A 24084-nucleotide genomic window follows, 5' to 3' on the forward strand; every position below is an offset into this window, starting at 1 on the left:
AAAAACGCTGTCTCAGTGTGGACGGAAGGCCAAAGCGGAGACATGGCCTTAGGTAGTACTGCATTGTAATGGAAAACCAGTCAACCTGAGTTGAGTCGGGGCGAGCCATAGTGAGTCGATTCGAGTAGTTACTAATGGAAAAGGAGCTTTAGCACCAGGTTCATTGCTCACAGTCAAACTAAAAAAAATCTACTCCAAGCACACAATAATAAAAGACGCACACTCTTTTAAAACAAAGAAAGTAAAGTACACAAGCCTAGGAATTTACACTCCACAGGCAAACAGTTGCCTGCACCGATGATGGTCGTTATGACATTTGATCCTAGCAAACACTCCAAAAAGGCGCTCTCTGTGGCGACTGGAGCAAGTCAAACGTGCAAGTACAAATATCAGATGTAAGTAAACACCAGCAAAATAAACGGGCAAGAGATCACTCAAGCTAGGGCTGGGCGATATGACCCAAAATTCATATCTCGATATTTTTTAGCTGGATGGCGATATAAGATATATATCTCGATATTTTTTTTTAAAGCCATAAAGTAAGAACAAAAAGAGAGTTCTTAGTCAAAGCTGTGTCCCAGATGTCACACAGGCACTTTTATTAACATAGAGCAGATGTACATCAAATTTACTCAAAAATAAATTATGAGCATTTATTAAATAATAATGCTCCATAAATAAAAGAAAACAATGTTGTTTTTGTGCATAACAAAAAGCTCACAATTGTGCAGTCAAAATGTAAACTAAAAGACGCTGAGCACAATAACAAAGACAGATTTCACAGCTGCTCTGTTCCCAACTTGTACTGCGTGACTGACAGCCTGGAGTTTGAAATCCGCTTCGCAACCACGTCTCTCAACAGGTGCCATTTATGGTCCTTATACACAGTAGGGTAATATTACGTTGAAGCACAGTACGTATCACTCCGCGAGGCTCAGCCGTAATGCTCCGACAATCCATCAAGCGGTGCAGCTCCGTAGCTTAGCAAAGTCATATTAAAACATTTTTTGACAGATTGCTGAGCGCCGTGTTCCACATAAAATCGGTTCGCGGCCATCAAGCACATCAGAATTCATACATAAGGCGCGCTGTCAACTTTTGAGAAAATGAAAGGATTTTAGTCTGGGCTGCATGGCGTTAGCGTGGTTAGCTCGTTAGCGTGGTTAGCTAGCTAACACGTTGACGCCGTCCAGCCCCACGCACGGGGCGATGCGCAGTAACTCGTTAACGGAGATTTGCCGTGTCCATCTTGTCGCTTCCTGTAGGTGAAGCGATGGGGGAGGAGGGGGAGTTGTGTTCAGTGAAGGAGAGGCGAGGCCGAGTAACGTTGCGTAAAGACGAAAGTGGACGAAAGAGAGGCAAACTTGCGGCTCCACAAGTATAATTATAACGTAACATAGACTATATCGATATAAAGGATATTGTCACATCTTATATCTCGTATAAAAATATATCGATATTTTTTAAAAACTCGATATATCGCCCAGCTCTAACTCAAGCCCAGCTATGTTTTATTCTAATTTATAGTCAGTAGCAAAATAATGCCAAATGCTACTTACCCCAGAATTAAGGACGCTATATCAGTTGCTAGTAGTAGTGCAGCGGCGGCCCTCTCCACAACGGCTGGAAATAAGTAAGTCGGCCAATCTGTAAACAGGACAGCAATACGCCACTATACCACTTATTTAACCTTTAAAGTGGATAGGAGGATACACATACGGCCTACCTGTAACTGTTGTAGAGCCTGATCGAAACTGCCTGATTATCCCAAGAAAATAAGTGCATTGGTGCCTGATACTGCACTCACAAAAGGCAAAGAAGTAATTAATAGGGAAATGAAGCCTGCATGGCCTTATACCGACAGTCGCCACCCTGCAATTAGAGTGCAGGTGTGTTTCCACTCAACCCAACCCGAACAGCAGCCAGAGAGAGAGAGAGAGAGGTGGAGAAGGCAGAGTAACCCATCTGGCTACATTAGGTTGGGGAAACCTGCAGTCAGCTGAGACTGAAGAAGTCACTTGGATGATTGATGAAATGTTTCTCCCACTGAAAACGCTACGTTCAGATGAACAGAATCAACGTCTCAGATCTCCTTACCTGGATGACTAAGCATGCATCAGGACAAGTTCCAGTAAGGGGAAATGATGTTTAAATAAGATCCAACAGAGCGATCAAATGGGATGCAATGACATAAATCAGGATGAGAAACAATGGGACAGAATGGCTCAAGCTCAAAGGCTTCATTACATTAGTGATCTCATGAGTCAGACCCTATTCATTGCCAAACCCCACCATCATTTGATCTCAGATACGCACGTTGTATCTTAAACTGTGGTAACATGAAAGTTGAGAAACTAACATGTTACCAAAATCTGTTGCCAAAGTTTTCAAAAACACTTTTGTCATAGTTCCAAATAGAGAGCATGCCTTCAAGACTACTTTTTGCCATGTTGACACAGAGACAGTTTCATAAGATGGTAAACAATACCATCTTATGGGATTGTAAAAAACCCCCCCAAAACCCTAAGATTGATTGGGCCAAAAGGTATCGAGGTTACAAAGAAAAATGCAAAAAAGAAGATTCGTTTTTTATGGTCTCTGGAATTAATTTTTGTCCATTACTAGATGTAAAAGATGCAGTCATTGTGATATTATCCATTGATAAGCATGTTGGCCGTTACTATTTTAGTGCTTTGAAACCAGAGTTGATAAAAAGGAACAGATCTGAGTGAAAGGGACACTGTATGCTCATAACACCAGAACCTGTCAATCATAAACTCCCTAGGGCAGCCCCGGCCTATAGTATAGCCCATTTTATCATCTGTATTGTGGTCCTTAAAGAGGGTAATAATGTCAGTCAGTAAGTAAGGCTTGAAAGTGAAAAGGAGGAGAAGGGTTGCTTTCTCATAGACTTCTATACAATCAACGTAACTTTATTCTTTCATGAGTTATTTACAAGTTTCTGACCACTTATAAAATGTGTTCAATGTGCCCATTGTGTTGGATTGTCAACGCAACCCTCTTCTCCCACTCTTCACACACTGATAGCAACACCGCAGGAGAAATGCCAGCACAGGCATCCAGTATCCGTAGTTTCAGGTGCTGCACATCTCGTATCTTCACACCATAGACAATTGGGGGGGTCATAGTTTGGTCCCGCCTTCACTGTTGTGATTGGTGTGGGGGGTAGGGACAGGCTTAGGGCGTCGGGGGGGTTCCCCGGAGGCATCTTCCTTGGGGGGCTCAACCCGGGGTAGCGGTCATGTCCGGTTAGGGGCTCTGTTGGCTCTCCGGTGACTGTTTCCTCGTGGCTGCGTGCAGCGGGGCTAGGGGAGGGTCTGTGCTGACGGACGTGGGTTACTGACCTGGTAGCCTGGCTGCCCCTGGGTGGGTCCGGGATGGGCGTGAGGTTCTGGGGGCGCTCCGTCTCTGGGCTGGGACCCGGACCGGGCCTCGGGGGCTTGGGTCCTGGTTGGTGTGTTGCCGGGGTTGTGGGCGGGTGGGTGCATGGGGGCCCAGCCCTGGAGCAGGGTGCCACCGGTGCGTCGAGCCACCTGGGGGGCTCTTCAACTGGTGGGGGAGATTGTCACATCTTGCAGGAGCTTTCCTCTCCTCAGGAGCTGCCTCTGCAGGAGGGGGAGATACAGGAGAGGTGGAGGAAGATCTCAGCCTGGGTGTTTATTGTCTTATGTAGTCTGGAAGATGAGTGGATGGTGGGGTGGGTGCAGTTTTCTCTGTGGTGGGGTTGGGTGGACTGTCCCGGGCTCTGTGGGGCCGGGCGGCGCTGCTGCACTGGGCCCGGTCTGGATGGGCCTGGGCCCCCTTTCCCTGGCGGGTCGCGGAGTATGGGGGTGCTTACTGGGGTCAGCGGGGGAGCTGGCCCCAGGGAGGGGTCACCTGCCCCTCCCTTCCTTCCCTCCCCATCTCCAGCTGCCTCCCTCTTCCCGCTCCACCACAACCACCCACACATGCAGGGCCTTGGAGTAGGGGTATGTCACCAGGGTGCAGAGGAGGCTACCCCCCCCCTGTCCCCTTCTGGCTGCCTCTGCCTCAATTTTATCCCACAACTTAGACATTCACATTACTCACACTCTCATTACACATACATATAGGATCTTGGGGGTGGGCACGATACACGGAGTCCAAAGTACCATCAGGGTGTACACCCCACCCCTGGCATCGTTGCCCACCTCTCAATTTTAAATACACGTAGACATTGAGGGCTAGCAGGAGGGACCATGCGCTTACCTGCTGCTCTCTGGCAGGTAGCTCCAAGCCCTCCTGGGTTTTAAATGCACCTTAGAACACACATGCATCAACATTACAATGAGCGGGTGGAGGGAGGTTCGGAGTCTTCTCTCACCCCCGTTCTCTGCGACCTGCTGGAGCAGGGGGGCTAGGACTAGGAGGAGGAGTTGGCCGTCCGACTGCGGTCTGGAGTGTGGAGCCTTCCTGCTGCTGCGGAGTCGGGGCGGTCTGCCTCCCCCCACCGCAGGGAAAAGGGAAACACCACCTGGGTCTGGGTGCAGTTCCCCCCTCCAGGGGCGGGGGCACCTAGACCCGGTTTGTAGAGTACGCTTGGGGAGTGTGATCGTGTGTACAGCGTCTCTTTATGTCTGTCTCCACGTTGGTTGAGTGTGGAGTAAGTGCATATGAGAGCATGAGGGTGGGAATGGATGTTTGTATCTGTGTGTGCCTGTATGTCTGTGTCTATATGTCAGGTTGGGTGTCAGGCGCCACCTCTCTGGGGACATCTCAGGCCCTCCAAGGTTTGGAGGCCTATCTCCACCCACCACCACTTCCCCTGCCAGTGGCGGACCCCCTCAGACATCGGTGCGTTGGTGGTTCTTTGTGTCCGGGGATGGGCGTCCAGGTACACACCGGCTCACTCCTTGGCGGCCGCTTATCGGGGCCTGGAGCCTGGGGCTCGCTCGGGCCACTTCGGAGGTGGGGTGCCCCCGGCCTCTCGGCCTGGGGCTCGGTCACTCAGGCGCAGCTGGCTGCCGGCGGAGCTCACGGGCGCGTCACTGCAACTCCCCCTGGCTTCTGCTCCGCGGCTGCTGAGTGAGCCCTCATCTGGGACTCTCCTCAGCTCTTTCCGGGACAGTGGCGCAGCTGCCCCTCTGTTGGTCTTCCTTGGTCTCTTGTGTTCTGGGGGCCTCTGGATGTCTGGAGTTTTGATCTCCTCCACACCTGCTTCACGCCCTGGAGGACGGGGCTGTGGCCCCCCCACACCCTCTAGCAGATTATTACATGAAGGAACCTTTTAAAAAAACAAAAAACAAGCGCGTCCATGCTCACAGGTGTACACACGGGTGATCACACCCAGAAACTACACCCTTTTTGGCTCCTACCTCAAAGCACACTGTGTTCTGTTGATCTTATGTGCTGCACAATAATGTTTAACATTTAGTATTTACTGTCATATTCCCATATATCATTGTGATGTTGTTTATTCTATTACTCTTGTTCTCTTCTGCTTGCTTTCTTTTTTCTTTCTCAGCAGGTGATCCAGGTGATTGATATATGCATTTTTTTTCTCTGCCCGTTCTGTTGGTTTTTGTTTTTTGCCCTTCTCCCCTGTCCCTCTTCTCAGCTGTTTCTCTTTCCCTCTTTCTTTCTCCCCTTCTTTCCCCCAGTCAAGTCTGTCCCGTATTCAGTAAGTGAAAATAAAATAAACAATAAAAGGTGATTCAAATGGACCATTACGGCAAGGCTGGGATGGTCAGTTTGGTAAAGTAAATCCGTTGGGCATCTTTCTTTGCCTTTAGACAACAATTCTGATGGCAAAAGAGCCAAACGGGACAGGCCAAAAAAAAAAAAAAAAAAAAAAAAAAAAAAGAAGTCACTTGGATGATTGATGAAATGTTTCTCCCACTGAAAACGCTACGTTCAGATGAACAGAATCAACGTCTCAGATCTCCTTACCTGGATGACTAAGCATGCATCAGGACAAGTTCCAGTAAGGGGAAATGATGTTTAAATAAGATCCAACAGAGCGATCAAATGGGATGCAATGACATAAATCAGGATGAGAAACAATGGGACAGAATGGCTCAAGCTCAAAGGCTTCATTACATTAGTGATCTCATGAGTCAGACCCTATTCATTGCCAAACCCCACCATCATTTGATCTCAGATACGCACGTTGTATCTTAAACTGTGGTAACATGAAAGTTGAGAAACTAACATGTTACCAAAATCTGTTGCCAAAGTTTTCAAAAACACTTTTGTCATAGTTCCAAATAGAGAGCATGCCTTCAAGACTACTTTTTGCCATGTTGACACAGAGACAGTTTCATAAGATGGTAAACAATACCATCTTATGGGATTGTAAAAAACCCCCCCAAAACCCTAAGATTGATTGGGCCAAAAGGTATCGAGGTTACAAAGAAAAATGCAAAAAAGAAGATTCGTTTTTTATGGTCTCTGGAATTAATTTTTGTCCATTACTAGATGTAAAAGATGCAGTCATTGTGATATTATCCATTGATAAGCATGTTGGCCGTTACTATTTTAGTGCTTTGAAACCAGAGTTGATAAAAAGGAACAGATCTGAGTGAAAGGGACACTGTATGCTCATAACACCAGAACCTGTCAATCATAAACTCCCTAGGGCAGCCCCGGCCTATAGTATAGCCCATTTTATCATCTGTATTGTGGTCCTTAATGAGGGTAATAATGTCAGTCAGTAAGTAAGGCTTGAAAGTGAAAAGGAGGAGAAGGGTTGCTTTCTCATAGACTTCTATACAATCAACGTAACTTTATTCTTTCATGAGTTATTTACAAGTTTCTGACCACTTATAAAATGTGTTCAATGTGCCCATTGTGTTGGATTGTCAATGCAACCCTCTTCTCCCACTCTTCACACACTGATAGCAACACCGCAGGAGAAATGCCAGCACAGGCATCCAGTATCCGTAGTTTCAGGTGCTGCACATCTCGTATCTTCACACCATAGACAATTGCCTTCAGATGACCCCAAAGATAAAAGTCTAAGGCTACGTCCACACGTACCCAGGTATTTTTGAAAACGCAGATTTTTCTATGCGTTTGCACCTTTCGTCCACACGTAAACGGCGTTTTTGGTCACTGAAAACGAAGATTTTTAAAAACTCTGGCCAGGGTGGATATTTTTGAAAACTCTGTTTTTGCATTTACGTGTGGACTAGAAAAATGGAGAAAATGCAGCGTCAAAGGTGTGCGCATTTTTTAACGTCACACTGTGCGCCACGCTATTGTTTCGGTGAAATGAATTTCTACAATACTGTTAATTCTACTCTCTGCAGTGTTTAAATGCTTACATATACACACAGTTACTGTCCCTCCACACAGACGACTCGGTTCTGCTTCTATGCCCCAGCTTTGTTTACTTTTTCCCACCAAGGCTTCTAGACTTCTGATTGGCCAACATTTCGGCACGGTTAGGAATCTAGCGCCACCTGCTGCTTTGGCATGTTCATAGCAGCGTTTTCCTTCATTTCTGCCTTTATGTGTGGACGGGATTATTTTTTTAAAACGAAAATGAAAAATCTCCGTTTTCAAAAATACCCGTGTACGTGTGGACGTAGCCTAAGGGGGTCAGATCGGGAGACCCTGGGGGCCATTCAAGTGGCTCACGACGACCAATCCACTTTCCAGGAAACTGTTCATCTGGGAATGCTCGGACCTGGCACCCATAATGTGGTGGTGCACCATCTTGCTGGAAAAACTCAGGGAACGTGCCAGCTTCAGTGCATAAAGAGGGAAACACATCATCATGTAGCAATTTCAAATATCCAGTGGCCTCGAGGTTTCCATTGATGAAGAATGGACCCACTATGGTTGTACCCCACACACCACACCAAACCATCACTTTTGTTGTTCCAACAGTCTTGGAGGGATCCATGCAATGTGGGTTAGTGTCAGACCAATAGCGGTGGTTTTGTTTGTTAACTTCACCATTCACATAAAAGTTTGCCTCATCACTGAACAAAATCTTCTGCGTGAACTGAGGGTCCTGTTCCAATTTTTGTTTTGCCCATTCTGCAAATTCTGTGCGCCGATCTGGGTCATCCTCGGTGAGATGCTGCAGTAGCTGGAGTTTGTAAGGGTGCCATTTAGCTAATATCTGTCTAAGGGATGTTCGACTAATGCCACTCTCCAGTGACATGCGGCGAGTGATACGCTGTGGGCTCTTGCTGAATGAAGCTAGGACAGCCACTGATGTTTCTTCATTAGTAACAGTTTTCTTGAGTCCACATTTTGACCAATTCAACACTGAACTGTAGCGTGGGAGATGGGTGGTCTCGTAGGGTGTCTTGCATTGAAATCTGCTGCAATGACCCGGTTACTGCGTTCACCAGATATCAACACAATTTCGATCCGCTCCCCACGGGTTAACCTCTTCGACATGTCAATGGCTGTGAACAAAGAGAAACTTGTAAATAACGCATGAAAGAATAAAGTTACGTTGAAACCAAGCACACCATTGTTTTTCTTGTGACATTAGCAATAAGTTTGATGTGTCACATGGCCCTCTGCCTATTGAAAAAACAAAAGTTGTATCCAAGATGGCCGACTTCTAAATGGCCACCATGGTCACGGCCCATCTTGAGGAGTTTGCCCCCTCACATATACTAATGTGCCACAAACAGGACTTTAATATCACCAACCATTCCCATGTTATTACGGTGTATCCATATAAATGGCCCACCCTGTATATCTCTCATGTATCTTTAGATGTTTTTGTCTTTTCAAACAAATAATTGATTTAACAACTATACACAACAATCTGTAGTGGTAACTAGAATTGCCAGTAATCAGGAAATCATATGACACATATAAGAAAAATCTACGATGCATCCATGTTTGAACAGTTTGAAATCTCTTCACATTTCAGCCTCACTTCATATTATAGTTTACTTTATTGTAGAGTTTTGCTTGGAGTATCAAGCTTAAGAGTACACGATTTTCTTTATTTAAGGATGATTGAGTGTGATATGAGTATAATATGATTTATGAAATGTTATATAAAAAAACCTTAAAAATACAATTTTATTTTTGTAGCACTTCTAATATGATCTGTCCTCGCTTCATTATCCCCATTACCTTCAGGACAAATTTCTCTCTCTTTTTACTTACTATCGTCTTCTTGCTCACTATTTGGTACACAGGCAGACCTTTATTAACGCGAGGACTGATATCAGTCTATCTTCTTACAGCCTGTTTCCGTTTTCAACCTGATTGTGATACCCAAAAAGATAAGTTAAAAGTAAGTAAGTAACATTTTATTGGCCATATGCTTTCAACCTTTCAAATGCCAGAAGATAAAACCAAATGTTAAGCAAAAGAGACCACTGATTTCCCAGATCTTAAACTCAAAGGAAGAGAGACCTGCTCGGGATGTACAGTGTTCCCCAATGCTGGTTCTTGTCCATGGAGAGCTCTAGAAGGCAGAATCTTAAAATGCTGTCTATGTAACTGAGTCACTGCATGCTGTGAGTAATTGGAAAACTTAGACGACGTCACCGCAGCATTCTGAACAACCTGATTCCCAGGAAGTTTTGCTTAAGACAAATAAACAAAGACTGCAATCCAGACGTGATGAAATAAATGTATGAACAACAATTTCCAGTTCTCAGTACGACACAATGGGAATTTGTGAATATTCCTTAAGTGATGAAATCAAGAGTCGGACTTGTTTCCGGGAATAGCACTGTTAGTAATGGTGTTACTTAACTCTAATGGATTACTATTTCTATCATTACAACGCCGTTACAGTTACTAACAAGAAAATGCGTTGCGGATGTGTTACTTTTTCAACACACAGACGGTTGAAGCTGTCTGCTTTATCTTACTGGGACCTAGCGGGGCGAAACAATCACACAAGTGCTGCTGATTGGCTGAGGAAGAATAAAGTAGTCATGGTAAACCAATCAGATGACATACCAACAAGATGCTATGTCAACCCAAGGCAACCCTGATTCTCCATGTTTGTGTTAAAAGTGTGGACTTCAAACTTTATACTGTGGAGGTAAGCATCAACGACACAGCTCTCAGTTCTCACTCCTTCTTTATTCGTCTCCAACATCAACTGCGCATATCGCACCACAAAACACAGGAACACACTTCCTATACACTGGGTGTGAGTGGAGCCCTCTAGTGGTCCACCACACATGCCCCCCCCGAACACCCAGCAGAACTAGTCCAGGACCCGGGGCTTAAGCAAACGGCCGGAACGGCTGAACTGGGGGGGGTGGGGAACTGACAGAGGGCAACCCAGCCCGGGAGCGAGGCTGGCACTGGCGGTCAGAAAAAGCTGCAGACGACTCGGAGCTCTCAGTTCTCACTCCTTCTTTATTCGTCTCCAACATCAACTGCGCATATCGCGCCACAAAACACAGGACCACACCTCCTATACACTGGGTGTGAGTGGAGCCCTCTAGTGTCCACCACAATACCAGTTTTTAAAATTGTGCTGATAGGCCATGGAAAACCAGAGTTATGATAAAAAATATAAGCAATGTTTTTTCCTGAATACATCTCCACTCTTTCCTACTGGTGGAAAAATGTACCATGTTGACCATTAAAAAAATGAAATAGCAACATGGCATTTGGTTGTTTAGGAAGAGGAGGAAATTTCAGGAGTGATGGCGGTGAGAGAGAGAGAGCGAGTTTTGAGAACTGAGAGATTTGTGATGTTTAGCGTGTTTGCAGTGTGTTGTTAGTGTATTGTGTTGTATATTTAGTGTGTAGTGTAGTGGATAGTTTTGTTTTGTGTGTCTGCTGAATGTCACGGGTGCTGCCAAAAAGCCACCAAAGCCAGACGCCGTCTGTAGGTGGAAAACAGGAGTGATACACTTCCTGCTTTCATGCCTGCAGGTATCAGGCTTGTGATGTTCTCCTTTATTTTACAGTGGACAGAAATGAGTTGTTGGAGTGGTACAAATAATTTGTGTGGCATCTTATTTGATGCAGAACGCCTGAGTGTAATGTAAATAGTTTGAAATAGTTAAAAAAAATGCCTTGGCTGCATTTTTAGGTAAGTAGCTGCATATAACTGTTGTTTGCAAAACTTGTGCATAGATTTAGAAAATTTACAATTTATATTTGCATTTCAAGTTAATGATTCGTTAAACACGTTTGTGGTTATTATAGTAAAAATTACAACTTTTTTCTACTTGGATTTAAAGATTTTTGTGTCTGATTTTGGATCAATTGTGTTAATACAGTATGTCAAAATGATAAAATAACTGTAAATTCAGACATGTGAGGTTTTGCTGAAAAGAATGATACCAAACAAGGGAAGGTAAATATTTTTAAAGGTGAAATGTAGAAGTAAAATCAAAAGTAGTCAGAAACAGCCAACTATACCCTGGAGCCCAGAGGGATAAACATTTTTTTCAAAATAACACAATAGTTACTTTTCCTAGTAATTAGTTACTTGTAACTCAGTTACTATCAAGGCTGGGGCGGCAGTGGTGTGGTGTTACGAGAAAAGAACCCAAAATGCAGGTACTGGCTGGGGTGCCAGTGGGTGTTTATTTACAGTGAGGGTGAAGTACAAAACAGGAAATAAGGAACAGGGAGCTACTAAAGCCTAGACTGGGAAAAAACGAATAAACAAACCTGAAAGCATAAGGACACAGGATGATACACAGAGATGACACGGAGAAAGCAGAGCAGAGACGCGGAGAAACGCTGAATAACACAGACGAACCGAGAAGGAACACAGGCAGGCACACACTATATATACACACAAGGTAATGAGGGAATGACACACCAGAGGGGAACACAGCTGAACCTAATTAGACACGACGAGACACAGACCTTCAAAGTAAAACAGGAAATTCACAAACTGTTCTACAACACTAACTCAGGGACACGAACAGAGCACAGGAGGGAGAACACTAAACAACACTGCTGGTGAGTCATGGACTCTTCCAGGGCTGCCCTTTGTCACGGATTCTGTTCATAGTTTTTATGGACAGAATTTCAAGGCGCAGCCAAGTGGTGGGAGGGGTCCACTTGGGTGGTCTCAGAATCTCACATCTGCTTTTTGCAGATGATGTGGTTATGTTGGATTCGGCCTCCAGCTCCGACTGGAGCAGTTTACAGGCCAGTGTGAAGCGTTGGGAAAGAGGATCAGCACCTCCACATCCTCAGCCGGAAAGGGTGGAGTGTCCACTCCGGGTCAGTTCCTGCCCCAAGAGTAATTTAAGCATCTTGGGGTCTTGTGCACGAGTGAGGGGAGAGGGGAGTGAGCGATTGACAGACAGACTGGTGCTGCAGTGATGCAGATGCTCTACCGGGCCGTCGTGGTGAAGAGAGACCTGAGTGTATAATAAAGGTTATCTTATCTTATCTTATCTTATCTTATAAGCGAACCTCTCAGTTTACTGGTTGATCTACGTCCTTACCCTCTCTTATGGTCACGAGCTGTGGGTAGTGACTGACAGAACGAGATCGAGGATACAAGCGACAGAAATGAGCTTTCTTAGAAGGGTGGCTGACCTCTCCCTTAATGATAGTGTGAGGAGTTTGGCCGTCTGGGAGGGGCTCAGAGTAGAGCCGCTGGTCCTCCACATCAAAAGGAGCCAGTTGAGATGGTTCAGGCATCTGACAGGGATGCCCTCTGGACGCTACCTATCTTTTTTTTAATATATTAAAAAGCAGTGTCATTGAGGTATTTTAAAATGCCATTTCATCACGCTGAAATGCACTGGCTTCCTCAAAATCCTCTGCTTACCTCATGGCACACCGGCTGAGAACTATTAAAATAACATTTAAAGCTACTTTGTGGAAGTCTTGCTAAGCTTACTGCTGAAAATCTAAGTGTACAAACGACTGCTTGGACTAACGTTAAGTTGCCACTATATGAGCTCACCTTATGTCACATTGTTTGGAGAGGGATCTGCTGCTGCTCCGCTGGCTGTTTATAAAATGAAAGTCGTTTCGTCATGGTTTTGTGCTGGGTTATTTTGGTAGTGGCACAGCTACATTGGCTCCCTATCTTTAATAACTGCTCACAGTTACACTAGTCAACATGGTCACTCTTGTTTTGAAAGAAATCTCCTTTCTTTTGTCTTCTTGTTAGTTTTATAGTCTGAAACTGTTTCCTTGAGATGACATAGCAACAGTCACCTTGATAGAGTAAATTAGCTGTACTTTAAAGGAGAGACCAGGTGTAGAGTGGACTAAACACATTTTCTGCCATTTGTAGGGAGGCAATTTATAGCAATTTAAGTCACATACTAACTGTGTAGAAAAAAAATGAAAAATAAAAACAAATGTTTTGCATTCCAAGCTTGCCGTGGCCCCTCCTACTGTTAGGGCCCTGGATAGTCTTTCCCACATTCCCCCCACTAAGCAAACAAAAAGAAAGGTATCATCTCCCCATAATGTCATATGTCATAATTTACGATTCTCTCAAAATATTAATTATTACACAATTTCCTGACATATTGTGTGTCATAAAATGTCAAGAAAAATGTCATAAAGGTGCTTATTACACGTCACCGTCTATAATAGCAGAAGTGGTTCAGCTGCAGAGCCACTTCTCTGGAGCACTCATAACCCACAAGTTCTAACAAGCCCTCAGACAAAGACAGCAGTTATAAACTGCCAAGGATCTTATCACATCACATCACTTTCACTGCACAAGCTGAAGATACATCGCCGTCTTCTCATGCGGAAAGCAAAGAGTCAGTGTTGACTGCTGGTGAGTATGAAACTTTCTACTTTATATCTGTTTAGAATGCAGGGCATAAATTATGATTATTTGTTATCCACGGTGTGCACATAAATGCTGCCATGGCAACTTTTAAAAACAAAAGTTGTTAGTCTAACATGAATCCTGGTGTTTTTTAATGGTTAATCCTACGCTACATAGAAAGGAAAATGTATCTTTTATGAAATCATTTTCATAACTTACACAGTTTGCAAACTGCTTTGTTAGACTGCATGGGAGATTCGCACTGAAGTTTAAAAAACAAATAACTACATGGTATGCATAAATGGAAATCATTAAATGAGCTTCTTTATTTTCTTCCAAAAAGTTAGACGAAAGCTTCTAACAATAAACTAGTTACTGTATTCAAGTTTGGCTTCAGATATATATCTTACTGATAGATGCTTTCATCTAAAGGGAAACAGACGAATAAGGTAGAACAGAAGGATGTGTAAAGTTTCAGGTGTGTGTGCTAGTATTTCACAAAATGTTCAATAAAAGGAAAAAATTATTTTCTTTGCACTTCTCTCTTTTATGACAGAACACATGACCTGCTGAAAATAAGGAAGTACGGATAAACCAAAGAGCTCAGAAGGCACGTAACTGAAATGAAGGCAGTAAATAATTCTTCACTGCACTGCAGCGGGCACATGAAAAATAATAAAGAAAATATGTTCATGGAAATAGGCTTGATAATTGAGATACTGGGCCTGCCGGGAACAATAGTATCTTTGTGGATTTTCTGCTGTTGCATGAAGTCATGGAAACCTCACACCCTCTTCCTCTTCAATCTGGTTCTTGCTGACTTCTTGGTCCTCATCAACGTGCCTTTCCGCATCGACACCCACCTGCGAGGGAAGTGGGTGTTTGGATGGGTCTGGTGCAGAATCAGCCTTTTCATGCTGACTGTCAATCGCTCTGCTAGTATTGGATTCATGACAGCGGTGGCACTTGATCGCTACTTTAAGGTGGTCCACCCACATCACTGCATCAGCCAAATGACTTCAGCAAAGGCGGGCTGGCTCGCGGGCTTGATCTGGGCTGCTGTGGTGGTCCGCGGGATTCCGCTGCTGACCGCTAACCTTTTCCACCAGGCGAGTGGCAAGTGCCGTAGCTTCAACTCCTATGAAGAAGACCCTGTGCCGATTAAGCTGCATTACATTGCCTTTGTTGCAGAGTTCCTCCTGCCCTGGTTCTTGCTGCTCTTCTGCTCAGCAAAGATAGTCTGCCGGCTTTGCCAACGGCGAGTAGGCAGGAAGCTGAAGGGACGGAAGGCCATCAGAGCGGTCATGGTGATCATTCTGGTGTTTACCTTGTGCTTCATGCCAAGCGTCATCACAGGCCTAGCGGCGGCCTACATCAAGGGAAACCACCCCCATGACTGCGAGTCCTACACTAATGTAACCCAGGTTTTCATGATATGCATCGTGTTAACCTACCTCAACAGCGCTTTGGACCCCATCGTCTACGCTTTCTCCAGCTCCATGTTTCGTGATGCCCTCAAGACCTCCATCTGCTTCAAGAAGATCTTCAGACCGGTTAGCACGAGAGTCCCCAACAGCTGAAAGGCAAAGATTTTGAAATACAATGAATGTCTGCTTCAATGGAAGACTGGAAGCAGCATGTGTGCAAGATGCTAAAGACTCTGAAGACTTCTGTGAGTAACGAGTGAGGAGTCCATGAACTGTTTGGTTCATATATTGTTACTGACTAAAAAAAACAATGTTAGGCAAACTTTATATAACGGCATCCCCCAAACTACCTTCTGCTTAGCTGAAATAGACAAGTTTATAAACTAGCTAACGCTTGTTAGATAAAACATCAGTGGAGAAAATTTAAGTAGAGAAAAAGCTAGCTTAAATCACCTTCTTACTATGTTAAAGATGAGTGACTGATGTGGGGAGAGTGTTTCTTGCCAAGAGCCACTAACTGCCACTAACTTCTCCATGTGTATTTTCAGATTCGTACAGCACACATTCGACAAAACAAGCTGTTTTGTCAAGCTGTCAAAACAGCGTGTGAAACGCTTTTCAGTCTTTGGTGGAGTTTGTAACTGCTGTTTGACATTAAGGAGAATGTTGCAAGAATAAGCTGTCTACAATTTGAACAAAGTTTGGTTGTATACACCTTTGTGACTCCATTTTTCATTTTGTAAGTCCACACATGTGGAAGAGCCTATCTAACTGTCAAAACCTGCCAAGCCCATAAATGCCACAATTATTGCTGTTGTAGAGCACATTTCTCAAGCTTGAGTCAACAGTTTCTTCACCAACATAGAGGATAATGTTTTGGTAAACAGTTTATCACTCCACGAAACCAGAAGAGCAGTAAGCGTGTAGAATGATGTAGCAAGAAGATGATAAAAGAATATGGGACGATGCAGAAGTGTGTAGAGGTGGGATACTGGTCAAAGCACCATCTTGCTACTGTAGTGCACTATTGCATATTTTTGCTGTTTCCAAATTGCATTTTGTACTGGTAGTCTAGATTTTTTCACCGCTTCTGTGTTGTTGCACAAATGTATATGTTAGAACACATATTCTGACAGAACCAGATGAAAGTGCCTGCTTTCTTTAGAGAGTAGCATGGAAAATCTTGTCTTTCAAATAAAGAAATCAGGAAATAAGACACACATTGCCTGAGTTAAACATCCCTACAATCCTGCTTTACACACAGTCGAAGCAACTTGTAATTTTGTGTGGCGATGATTTTAATACTTTTGACACGAGTTAAAGATTTCGGGTGATTAACGGCCTCTTGCAGGTCAGGTTGTTCTGCTGTATGTTTGCACTGTTTCTTTCACAGGTACTCCAATCGCCATTGAAGTACCTGTGTTCATCCTGCAATGTGGATATAATAAAATCAGTAAAACATGAACGTTCATTTTTTCTGTTTTTCCCAGACCTCCATCCATCAACCACACACACTTTACTCAGCAGAAGAATGACAGGGATAAGAATCTTTTCCAGCAGACATTTGGCAATAGTAGAGAAAATCCTGAATGGGCCCAAACCCCAAACTCACATGTACCTGCACGAATTTAAAGTTTTCAACAGTGGGAAGAAGCTGGAATCTCTCTTCTCAGATATGTGATAAGAACAAAGCAAAGTTTGTTCAGACAAATGAGGAAAGAATACATAACTCATGAAGTTCAGTTATTTAGCTTGCTGTGATTTGCCGACCACATAATTTGTTATTAATTATTTAACTCCTCAAAGGGCATCCTGCTGATCAGAGACGTTTAATTAACATAATAAATGGAGCCCTGGATAACAAATGATGTTCGTTAATTAAATCTGTGTTGCCTAGTATGACTCATCTGGCTTACTAACACCCTGGAACGTGATGCTTAAGGACCCACATCACTACATGCAGGTGGACTTAAACGTTGAGGGCGGGACTCTTCGCAGGCCAGTCAAATTCATCTACACCAAACTTGCTCATCAATGTCTTTATGGAAATGCTTTGTATATATACATATATATATATATACAGTGGGGCAAAAAAGTATTTAGTCAGCCACCGATTGTGCAAGTTCCCCCACTTAAAATGATGACAGAGGTCAGTAATTTGCACCAGAGGTACACTTCAACTGTGAGAGACAGAATGTGAAAAAAAAAATCCATGAATTCACATGGTAGGATTTGTAAAGAATTTATTCATAAATTAGGGTGGAAAATAAGTATTTGGTCACCTCAAACAAGGAAAATCTCTGGCTCTCACAGACCTGTAATGTCTTCTGTAAGAAGCTTTTCTGTCCCCCACTCGTTACCTGTATGAATGGCACCTGTTTGAACTCATCATCTGTATAAAAGACACCTGTCCACAGCCTCAAACAGTCAGACTCCAAACTCCGCCATGGCCAAGACCAAAGAGCTTTCGAAGGACACCAGGAAAAGTATTGTAGACCTGCACCAGACTGGGAAGAGTGAATCTACAATAGGCAAGCAGCTTGGTGTGAAAAAATCAACTGTGGGAGCAATCATCAGAAAATGGAAGACATACAAGACCACTGATAATCTCCCTCCATCTGGGGCTCCACGCAAGATCTCATCCCGTGGGGTCAAAATGATCATGAGAACGGTGAGCAAAGATCCCAGAACCACACGGGGGGACCTGGTGAATGACCTGCAGAGAGCTGGGACCAAAGTAACAAAGGTCACCATCAGTAACACACTACAACGGCAGGGAATCAAATCCCGCAGTGCCAGACGTGTTCCGCTGCTGAAGCCAGTGCATGTCCAGGCCCGTCTGAAGTTTGCCAGAGAGCACATGGATGATACAGCAGAGGATTGGGAGAATGTCATGTGGTCAGATGAAACCAAAGTAGAACTTTTTGGTATAAACTCAACTCGTCGTGTTTGGAGGAACAAGAATACTGAGTTGCATCCCAAGAACACCATACCTACTGTGAAGCATGGGGGTGGAAACATCATGCTATGGGGCTGTTTTTCTGCCAAGGGGACAGGACGACTGATCCGTGTTAAGGACAGAATGAATGGGGCCATGTATCGTGAGCCAAAACCTCCTTCCATCAGTGAGAACTTTGAAGATGAAACGAGGCTGGGTCTTCCAACATGACAATGATCCAAAACACACCGCCCGGGCAACAAAGGAGTGGCTCCGTAAGAAGCATTTGAAAGTCCTGGAGTGGCCTAGCCAGTCTCCAGACCCCAACCCCATAGAAAATCTGTGGCGGGAGTTGAAAGTCCGTGTTGCTCAGCGACAGCCCCAAAACATCACTGCTCTCGAGAAGATCTGCATGGAGGAATGGGCCAAAATACCAGCTACTGTGTGTGCAAACCTGGTAAAGACCTATAGTAAACGTTTGACCTCTGTTATTGCCAACAAAGGTTATGTTACAAAGTATTGAGTTGTATTTTTGTTATTGACCAAATACTTATTTTCCACCCTGATTTACGAATAAATTCTTTACAAATCCTACCATGTGGATTCATGGATTTTTTTTCACATTCTGTCTCTCACAGTTGAAGTGTACCTCTGGTGCAAATTACTGACCTCTGTCATCATTTTAAGTGGGGGAACTTGCACAATCGGTGGCTGACTAAATACTTTTTTGCCCCACTGTATATTATATATATATATATATATATATATATATATATATATATATTTTTTTTTTTTTCCATGGCTCCTCCACTGAGGGCGCTGCCAAAGCCTAAAGGCAGATGTCTGGCAGCACTTTGGATTCAAGAACTGTGAATACAGTGAAGAGCTGGACAAAAGCAAAGCCATATGGTAAAACATTGTGGAAATACCACAAATCTCAGAAATCATTTAGCAAGGCATCATCCAGATATGCTAGCAAAAATACCCAACATGAAGCAAAGCTCACTCAAAAAGGCATTTGCAGTGAAGTTTGCATCCACTTTTCCACGTGCTCAAAAAAATAACCCAGTTTATCAAACTTTCATATGTAAAGACATACATCTGTCCAAATCCACGCTACATTTTCAGCAGCAGAGAAAGTCGCTATGACAGCTGGACATCCAGAGCAACAGATAATTACCTGACCGTGTCCCATGTCTTACAGACAAGAACAACTGAAGCAAGCCACACAGCAGTTAATTGATCTCAAATAATGTCCAAGGCAATAGAAGATTGTGAGCTTACAAACAAAACTCTGTCATCATAACTGACAATGCTACAAATATGGTGTGAGCTGTGGAAATAACGGGCTGGTTGCACATTGGTTGTTTTGCCCACACACTCAATTTGGCTTCAGAAGTAGGTCTGAAAGTTCCAGCTGTTGCTCAGCTGCTTGGCCGAGTGAGACGCATAGCATCCTTTTTTCATAGCAGCACTATTGCAAGTCGCAGGCTTAAAGAGAAGCAAAAGATACTGAAGCTGCCTGCCCATAAGCTGGTGACTGATGGGGTGACCAGATGGAACAGCACGTTGGAGATGCTGGAACGCTTCCTACAGCAACAACCAGCGATCTCTGCAGCTCTACTCTCACCTGAAGTGAGGAGAAGTGACAGTAATCTCTGTACTCTTACAGAGGCTGATGGAGAAGATATAGTGAAAGCTTTGAAACCACTGAAAGCAGCCACACTGGTTATGGCTGAAGAAAAATCCCCAACTCTATCCATCACCTCTGCACGCACAACTGCTGGACAAGAGGATCAGTGTCTCTCACTGAAGTCAAACAACTTGAAGTCAAAGTATGTTTATGAAATGTGTGTATATGCCATGCATGTGTGTAACTGTAGGGATGCATGTATGACATGAGAAATTATTAATATAGTGCAAAAATGTAAATATTTTAAAAGTGTTAGTTAAAAAAAATTTATTGTTTCTTTGCACTACTCAAGTTTGAATACAAATAGTCATTTCCTTCCATTGCCAGTATTAATATGTTAAATTGTCTGGAGAGTTCAAAATTATTTTGCAAATTAATTTCTCTTTATCAATTAAGTTTTCATTTTTCTACAGCAAGAGTCTGATGGTGACAGAGTAGAGGAAACTGTCCCTGACATCTCCCTTGGTCATGTTGAAATGGATTATGCCCCTCCAACTAAGATATCAAAGGACTCTGCATTCATGTTTCTCCTTGGGCCAGTCCACTCACCAAAAAAAAAAACAGCGTCACAGAAAACACTAACTGAAAGGGCAAAGGAAGAAGTGAATCGATACAGGGAAGTTCAACCTGTTCCACTTTCTAAGGATCCTTTGATCTGGTGGAGGGACCATGCAGGGGAATATCCTCTTTTGGCTCTCTAAGAAAAGCAGTATCTTTCCTTACCTTGGACCAGAGTTCATTCTGAACAAGTTTTTTCAACTGCTGGTGACATTGTTACTGCACAAAGAAGCTGCATGACTCCACAATATGCAGACCAGCTTCTCTTCTTGCAGAGTCTCCAAGAAGGGAGACGGTAGTTATAAGACTGACTGATTCAAACTTGAATCGAATCGGAGATTGAATCGGGACCTTGTGAATCGGAAGTGAATCGGTTGAAGAAATCAGTGACAATACCCAGCTGTAGTGTGCATGTCTAGGATTATGGTGTTGAACACTGAGCTGTAGGCCACGAAGAGCACCCTCACGTAGCTCTTCCTGTTCTTCAGATAGCTTAGGGTGATGGTGATGGAATCCTCTATGGACCGATTTGCTCTGTAAGCAAACTGGTGGGAGTCAGTCGAGGGGGGTAGACAGTCTCTGATGTACTGAGACAGTGTCCGCTCAAAACACTTCATGACTACAGACGTGAGGGGTATAGGTCTGTAGTCATAGAGGCTGTCTATTCCAGTCTTAAGGATAGGAATGATAGTGGAGGCCTTCAGACAGGTGCAAACAGTGGCATACGTCACAGAGAGGTGGAATAACCTGGTTAGATCCCTCTCCACACCTGGCGGGGGTTGCTCTCAACGAGGATGCCCTCTATCCTCCTCCTGTAGGTTTCCCTGGTCTGTTTATAGTTCCTTTTCTGTTAGTACCTACTCGGGTCAGCTAGCCACGACTTGATTCAGCTTAACTGGTTTTCCATTACCACCTAATGTCCGTGGTTGTTGTCATAGCAACGAGGCTGAGCATGACGTAATTAGTATGCCACACGAACGCTACAACAAAGTTGGTTGTCGAGGCAAAGATATAGCTGCTTTTTGTCAGACTCAGGGATCACGGTGTTGTTTTTGTAGCCATTTCTCTCATTGACTCATTTAAAAAATGGCGGTTCTCATGACTCATCAAATGATGCTACTGACCGGTCAGTTGGCATGCAGTCTGATGGCATCACATTTTAGCATCTGCTCAAATCACTTTCGAACCCTTCCTGAGCAGGTACCATTTTAGTACCTGTACCAGGTAATATGACCTAATGGAAAACCCTGAAAACTGTGGCAAGTTGATTTGAGTTGGTTCTAATGGAAAAGGAACTTTTGATCCCCCTCCTCAGGTTGGCCCTGGCAGTGCTGTACAGAGAACTGTTCCTCAGTTTTGATCAGAACCTGTACTTCACTTGTCATCCAAGGTTTTCAGTTAGGAAAAACCTGGATGGTTTTGGTCACTGCCACATTCTCTTCAGAGCACCTAATGTAGAATAAGACAGACTGAGTGAATGTCTCCAGGTCCTGCTGTTCAAAAATGGAGCAGTCTCTCAGATTAATACAGTCCTGTAGCTGGAGAAGAGCATCATCTGGCCATGTTTTAATGACCCAGGCGCTTGGAGGGGTTTGTTTTTTGAGGTGGGGGGGGGGGGGGGGGGTGCAGGCAGGGATGAGGAGCAGAGAGAGGTGGTCAGGTTGTTCTAGGTGGGGGAGGGATGTAGGCCTCTAGGCCTGCTTGATTTTAATGTACACACGGTCCAGTGTCCTGCCTCCCCCGGTAGGATACTTATCATGTTGGTGGAATTTTGGGGAATACAGAGTTCATACTTGCCTTATTAAAATCCCTGAGCTGTGTGGTTTTACTTTGCCTACTGCTTCCATGGCTGAGTTGCTGTTGTTCCTAATTGCTTCCACTTTGTTATAATATGACTAACAGCTGACTGTGGAATATGTAGTAGTGAGGAAATTTCACAGTTGGACTTGTTGCATAGGTGGCATCCTATCACAGTGGAGTTTTCTGAGTTCCTGAAAGCGATCTATCTTTCACAAAGGTTTGTAGAAGCAGTCTGCATGCCTAGGTGCTTGATTTTATACACCTGTGGCAGGAAGTGATTGGAACACATGAATTCAATGATTTGGAGGGCTGATGCTTTTGGCAATATAGTATACTTTGCTCAACTTCAGCATCAGTTTCTCACAAAGCAAAGCAGTGCAGGCAATCACTGTACTACCGGTCACTCTGCTCCCTTTGAGCAGAGAGTTTCATCAACCACAAACCTAATGCTATCCCTAACAAGAGCACTCTTCTTCTGTTCTCATGTTCTCTCCTTGCTGCACTACCATGCATCCTTACAGCTCTTCCTCTGTCATCGGCAGACTATGTCCCTGCTTAAAATTTATCTGATTGGGCTCCTCTATGCTGCAACTTTTCTACACTCGGGCTCTACAAAATAGTTTTCAGTACTCATACAATAACACTTATTGACAATACTAATTGACAAAAACCCCCCATAAATAATACTGCAAACCCTTAATGAGAAATGCTCTCTCTGGTTTCCACAGGTGATATTAGAGGTGATATTTAAATTTGATGTAATCGTGTGTGTATGTGCGTCTGCCATTGTTAGACGACATATTTCTCATTTATCAAAATTACCATGTTGTGGCAAACATGGTTTTCATTGTAAAAAAGAGGAAGGCAGATTCAAAATATTGAAACTGTTTCGTTCCTCTTCTATCATTGCTTCTGCATTCTGCATCAGCGTATTTTTGAAGTTTTAACCTTGTGAAAGATTATGAGTTATAGTATAATGATCATAGTTAATTTTAAAAATAAACCTCAAACATGCACTATGACAAATGTCAGAACCTTTTTGTGGTCTTTAGAGATAGAAAACTTTACATTCCAGGTCTCCAAAAACCCTGTTTCAAAACAAATGAAAAGCTGAAAGGTGTGGGGTTTTTTTTGTGTTAACTAATTACTGTGGAAAGCAACAATCACGGTGATATAGTGGTGATTAAAATGTGTTCAGAATTTGCAAATTGAGAATATATCTTATAAGCCATAGCACACTACTCTCCCCCAATTAGCTGCCTAAATAACTTAAAATTAGTCGTACTGATATCGGCAATACTGGCCCTATATTTACTTGATATTGGATTGATACCAAAATTTGTAGTGTGCCACAGCACAGCTGTGAATGTGGGAAAGTGTGAAATGTCCAGGCAAGTATATACATGTTAAATGACAAGATATGTGTGTTCAGATAGCGTCAATTAACAAACAACTTAAGGTTTTTTATTTCGATATGATAATTCTTCATAATTAAACAATAAGAACAAATAGTCTGATGACCTGTAGTCATTATGAAACGACCAACAAAACATTATGAAGAATTTGAAATACAGTAACACATTAAATTTTTGTACAAAGTATCGGTATCGGACCAGTGTCGTTGATACCACCCTGAATTTTACTTGGTAACGGATCGGAAAGGAAATCAGTGGTATCGCACATCACCAGTCAGCGCCAAAATTCAGCCAGCTCTTCTTCTTCGTGCCACGCAAGTACTTCCGGGTCACGTTATACAGCCATATCATTGACCCAACAGTTACGCGTATAAAGCAGCTTTAGACACGTTAGTTTGTTAGGCACTAAGACCTTCAGCTGACATGTTATTTAGCCATAAGTTAAAATGTCCTTGAATCATGACGCTCCTGTCATTACCGCTGTTAAACACGTCTTAGCAGCTTTTCTCAACATAAGTCAGTAAATGCACCGTTGGTCGTCATCGCGTTTAAACAAA

At 43.5% G+C, this 24084-nt stretch overlaps 1 protein-coding gene across 1 annotated transcript; it reads left to right on the forward strand.

Annotated features, from left to right (window-relative positions):
- Window positions 1-13565: 13565 nt before the first annotated feature.
- On the forward strand, window positions 13566-16588 carry hcar1-3 (hydroxycarboxylic acid receptor 1-3). The gene is made up of 2 exons (XM_086258000.1): window positions 13566-13702; window positions 14253-16588. Exon 2 carries the CDS (start codon window positions 14320-14322, stop codon window positions 15274-15276), a length of 957 nt encoding a protein of 318 aa, XP_086114126.1. The 5' UTR covers window positions 13566-13702; window positions 14253-14319; the 3' UTR covers window positions 15277-16588.
- Window positions 16589-24084: the final 7496 nt, after the last annotated feature.

The sequence above is a fragment of the Aulonocara sp. 'chitande type north' Nkhata Bay genome, linkage group LG13 (genome assembly GCF_057382095.1).
Source record: "Aulonocara sp. 'chitande type north' Nkhata Bay isolate Kocher_YH1m ecotype deep benthic linkage group LG13, A_spYH_male_GT1.1, whole genome shotgun sequence".
NCBI lineage: Eukaryota > Metazoa > Chordata > Actinopteri > Cichliformes > Cichlidae > Aulonocara > Aulonocara sp. 'chitande type north' Nkhata Bay.

Bases quoted from the DNA above. Each gene is read 5' to 3' on its own strand.
- hcar1-3 (XM_086258000.1), top strand. From the start codon at position 14,320: ATGAAGGCAGTAAATAATTCTTCACTGCACTGCAGCGGGCACATGAAA.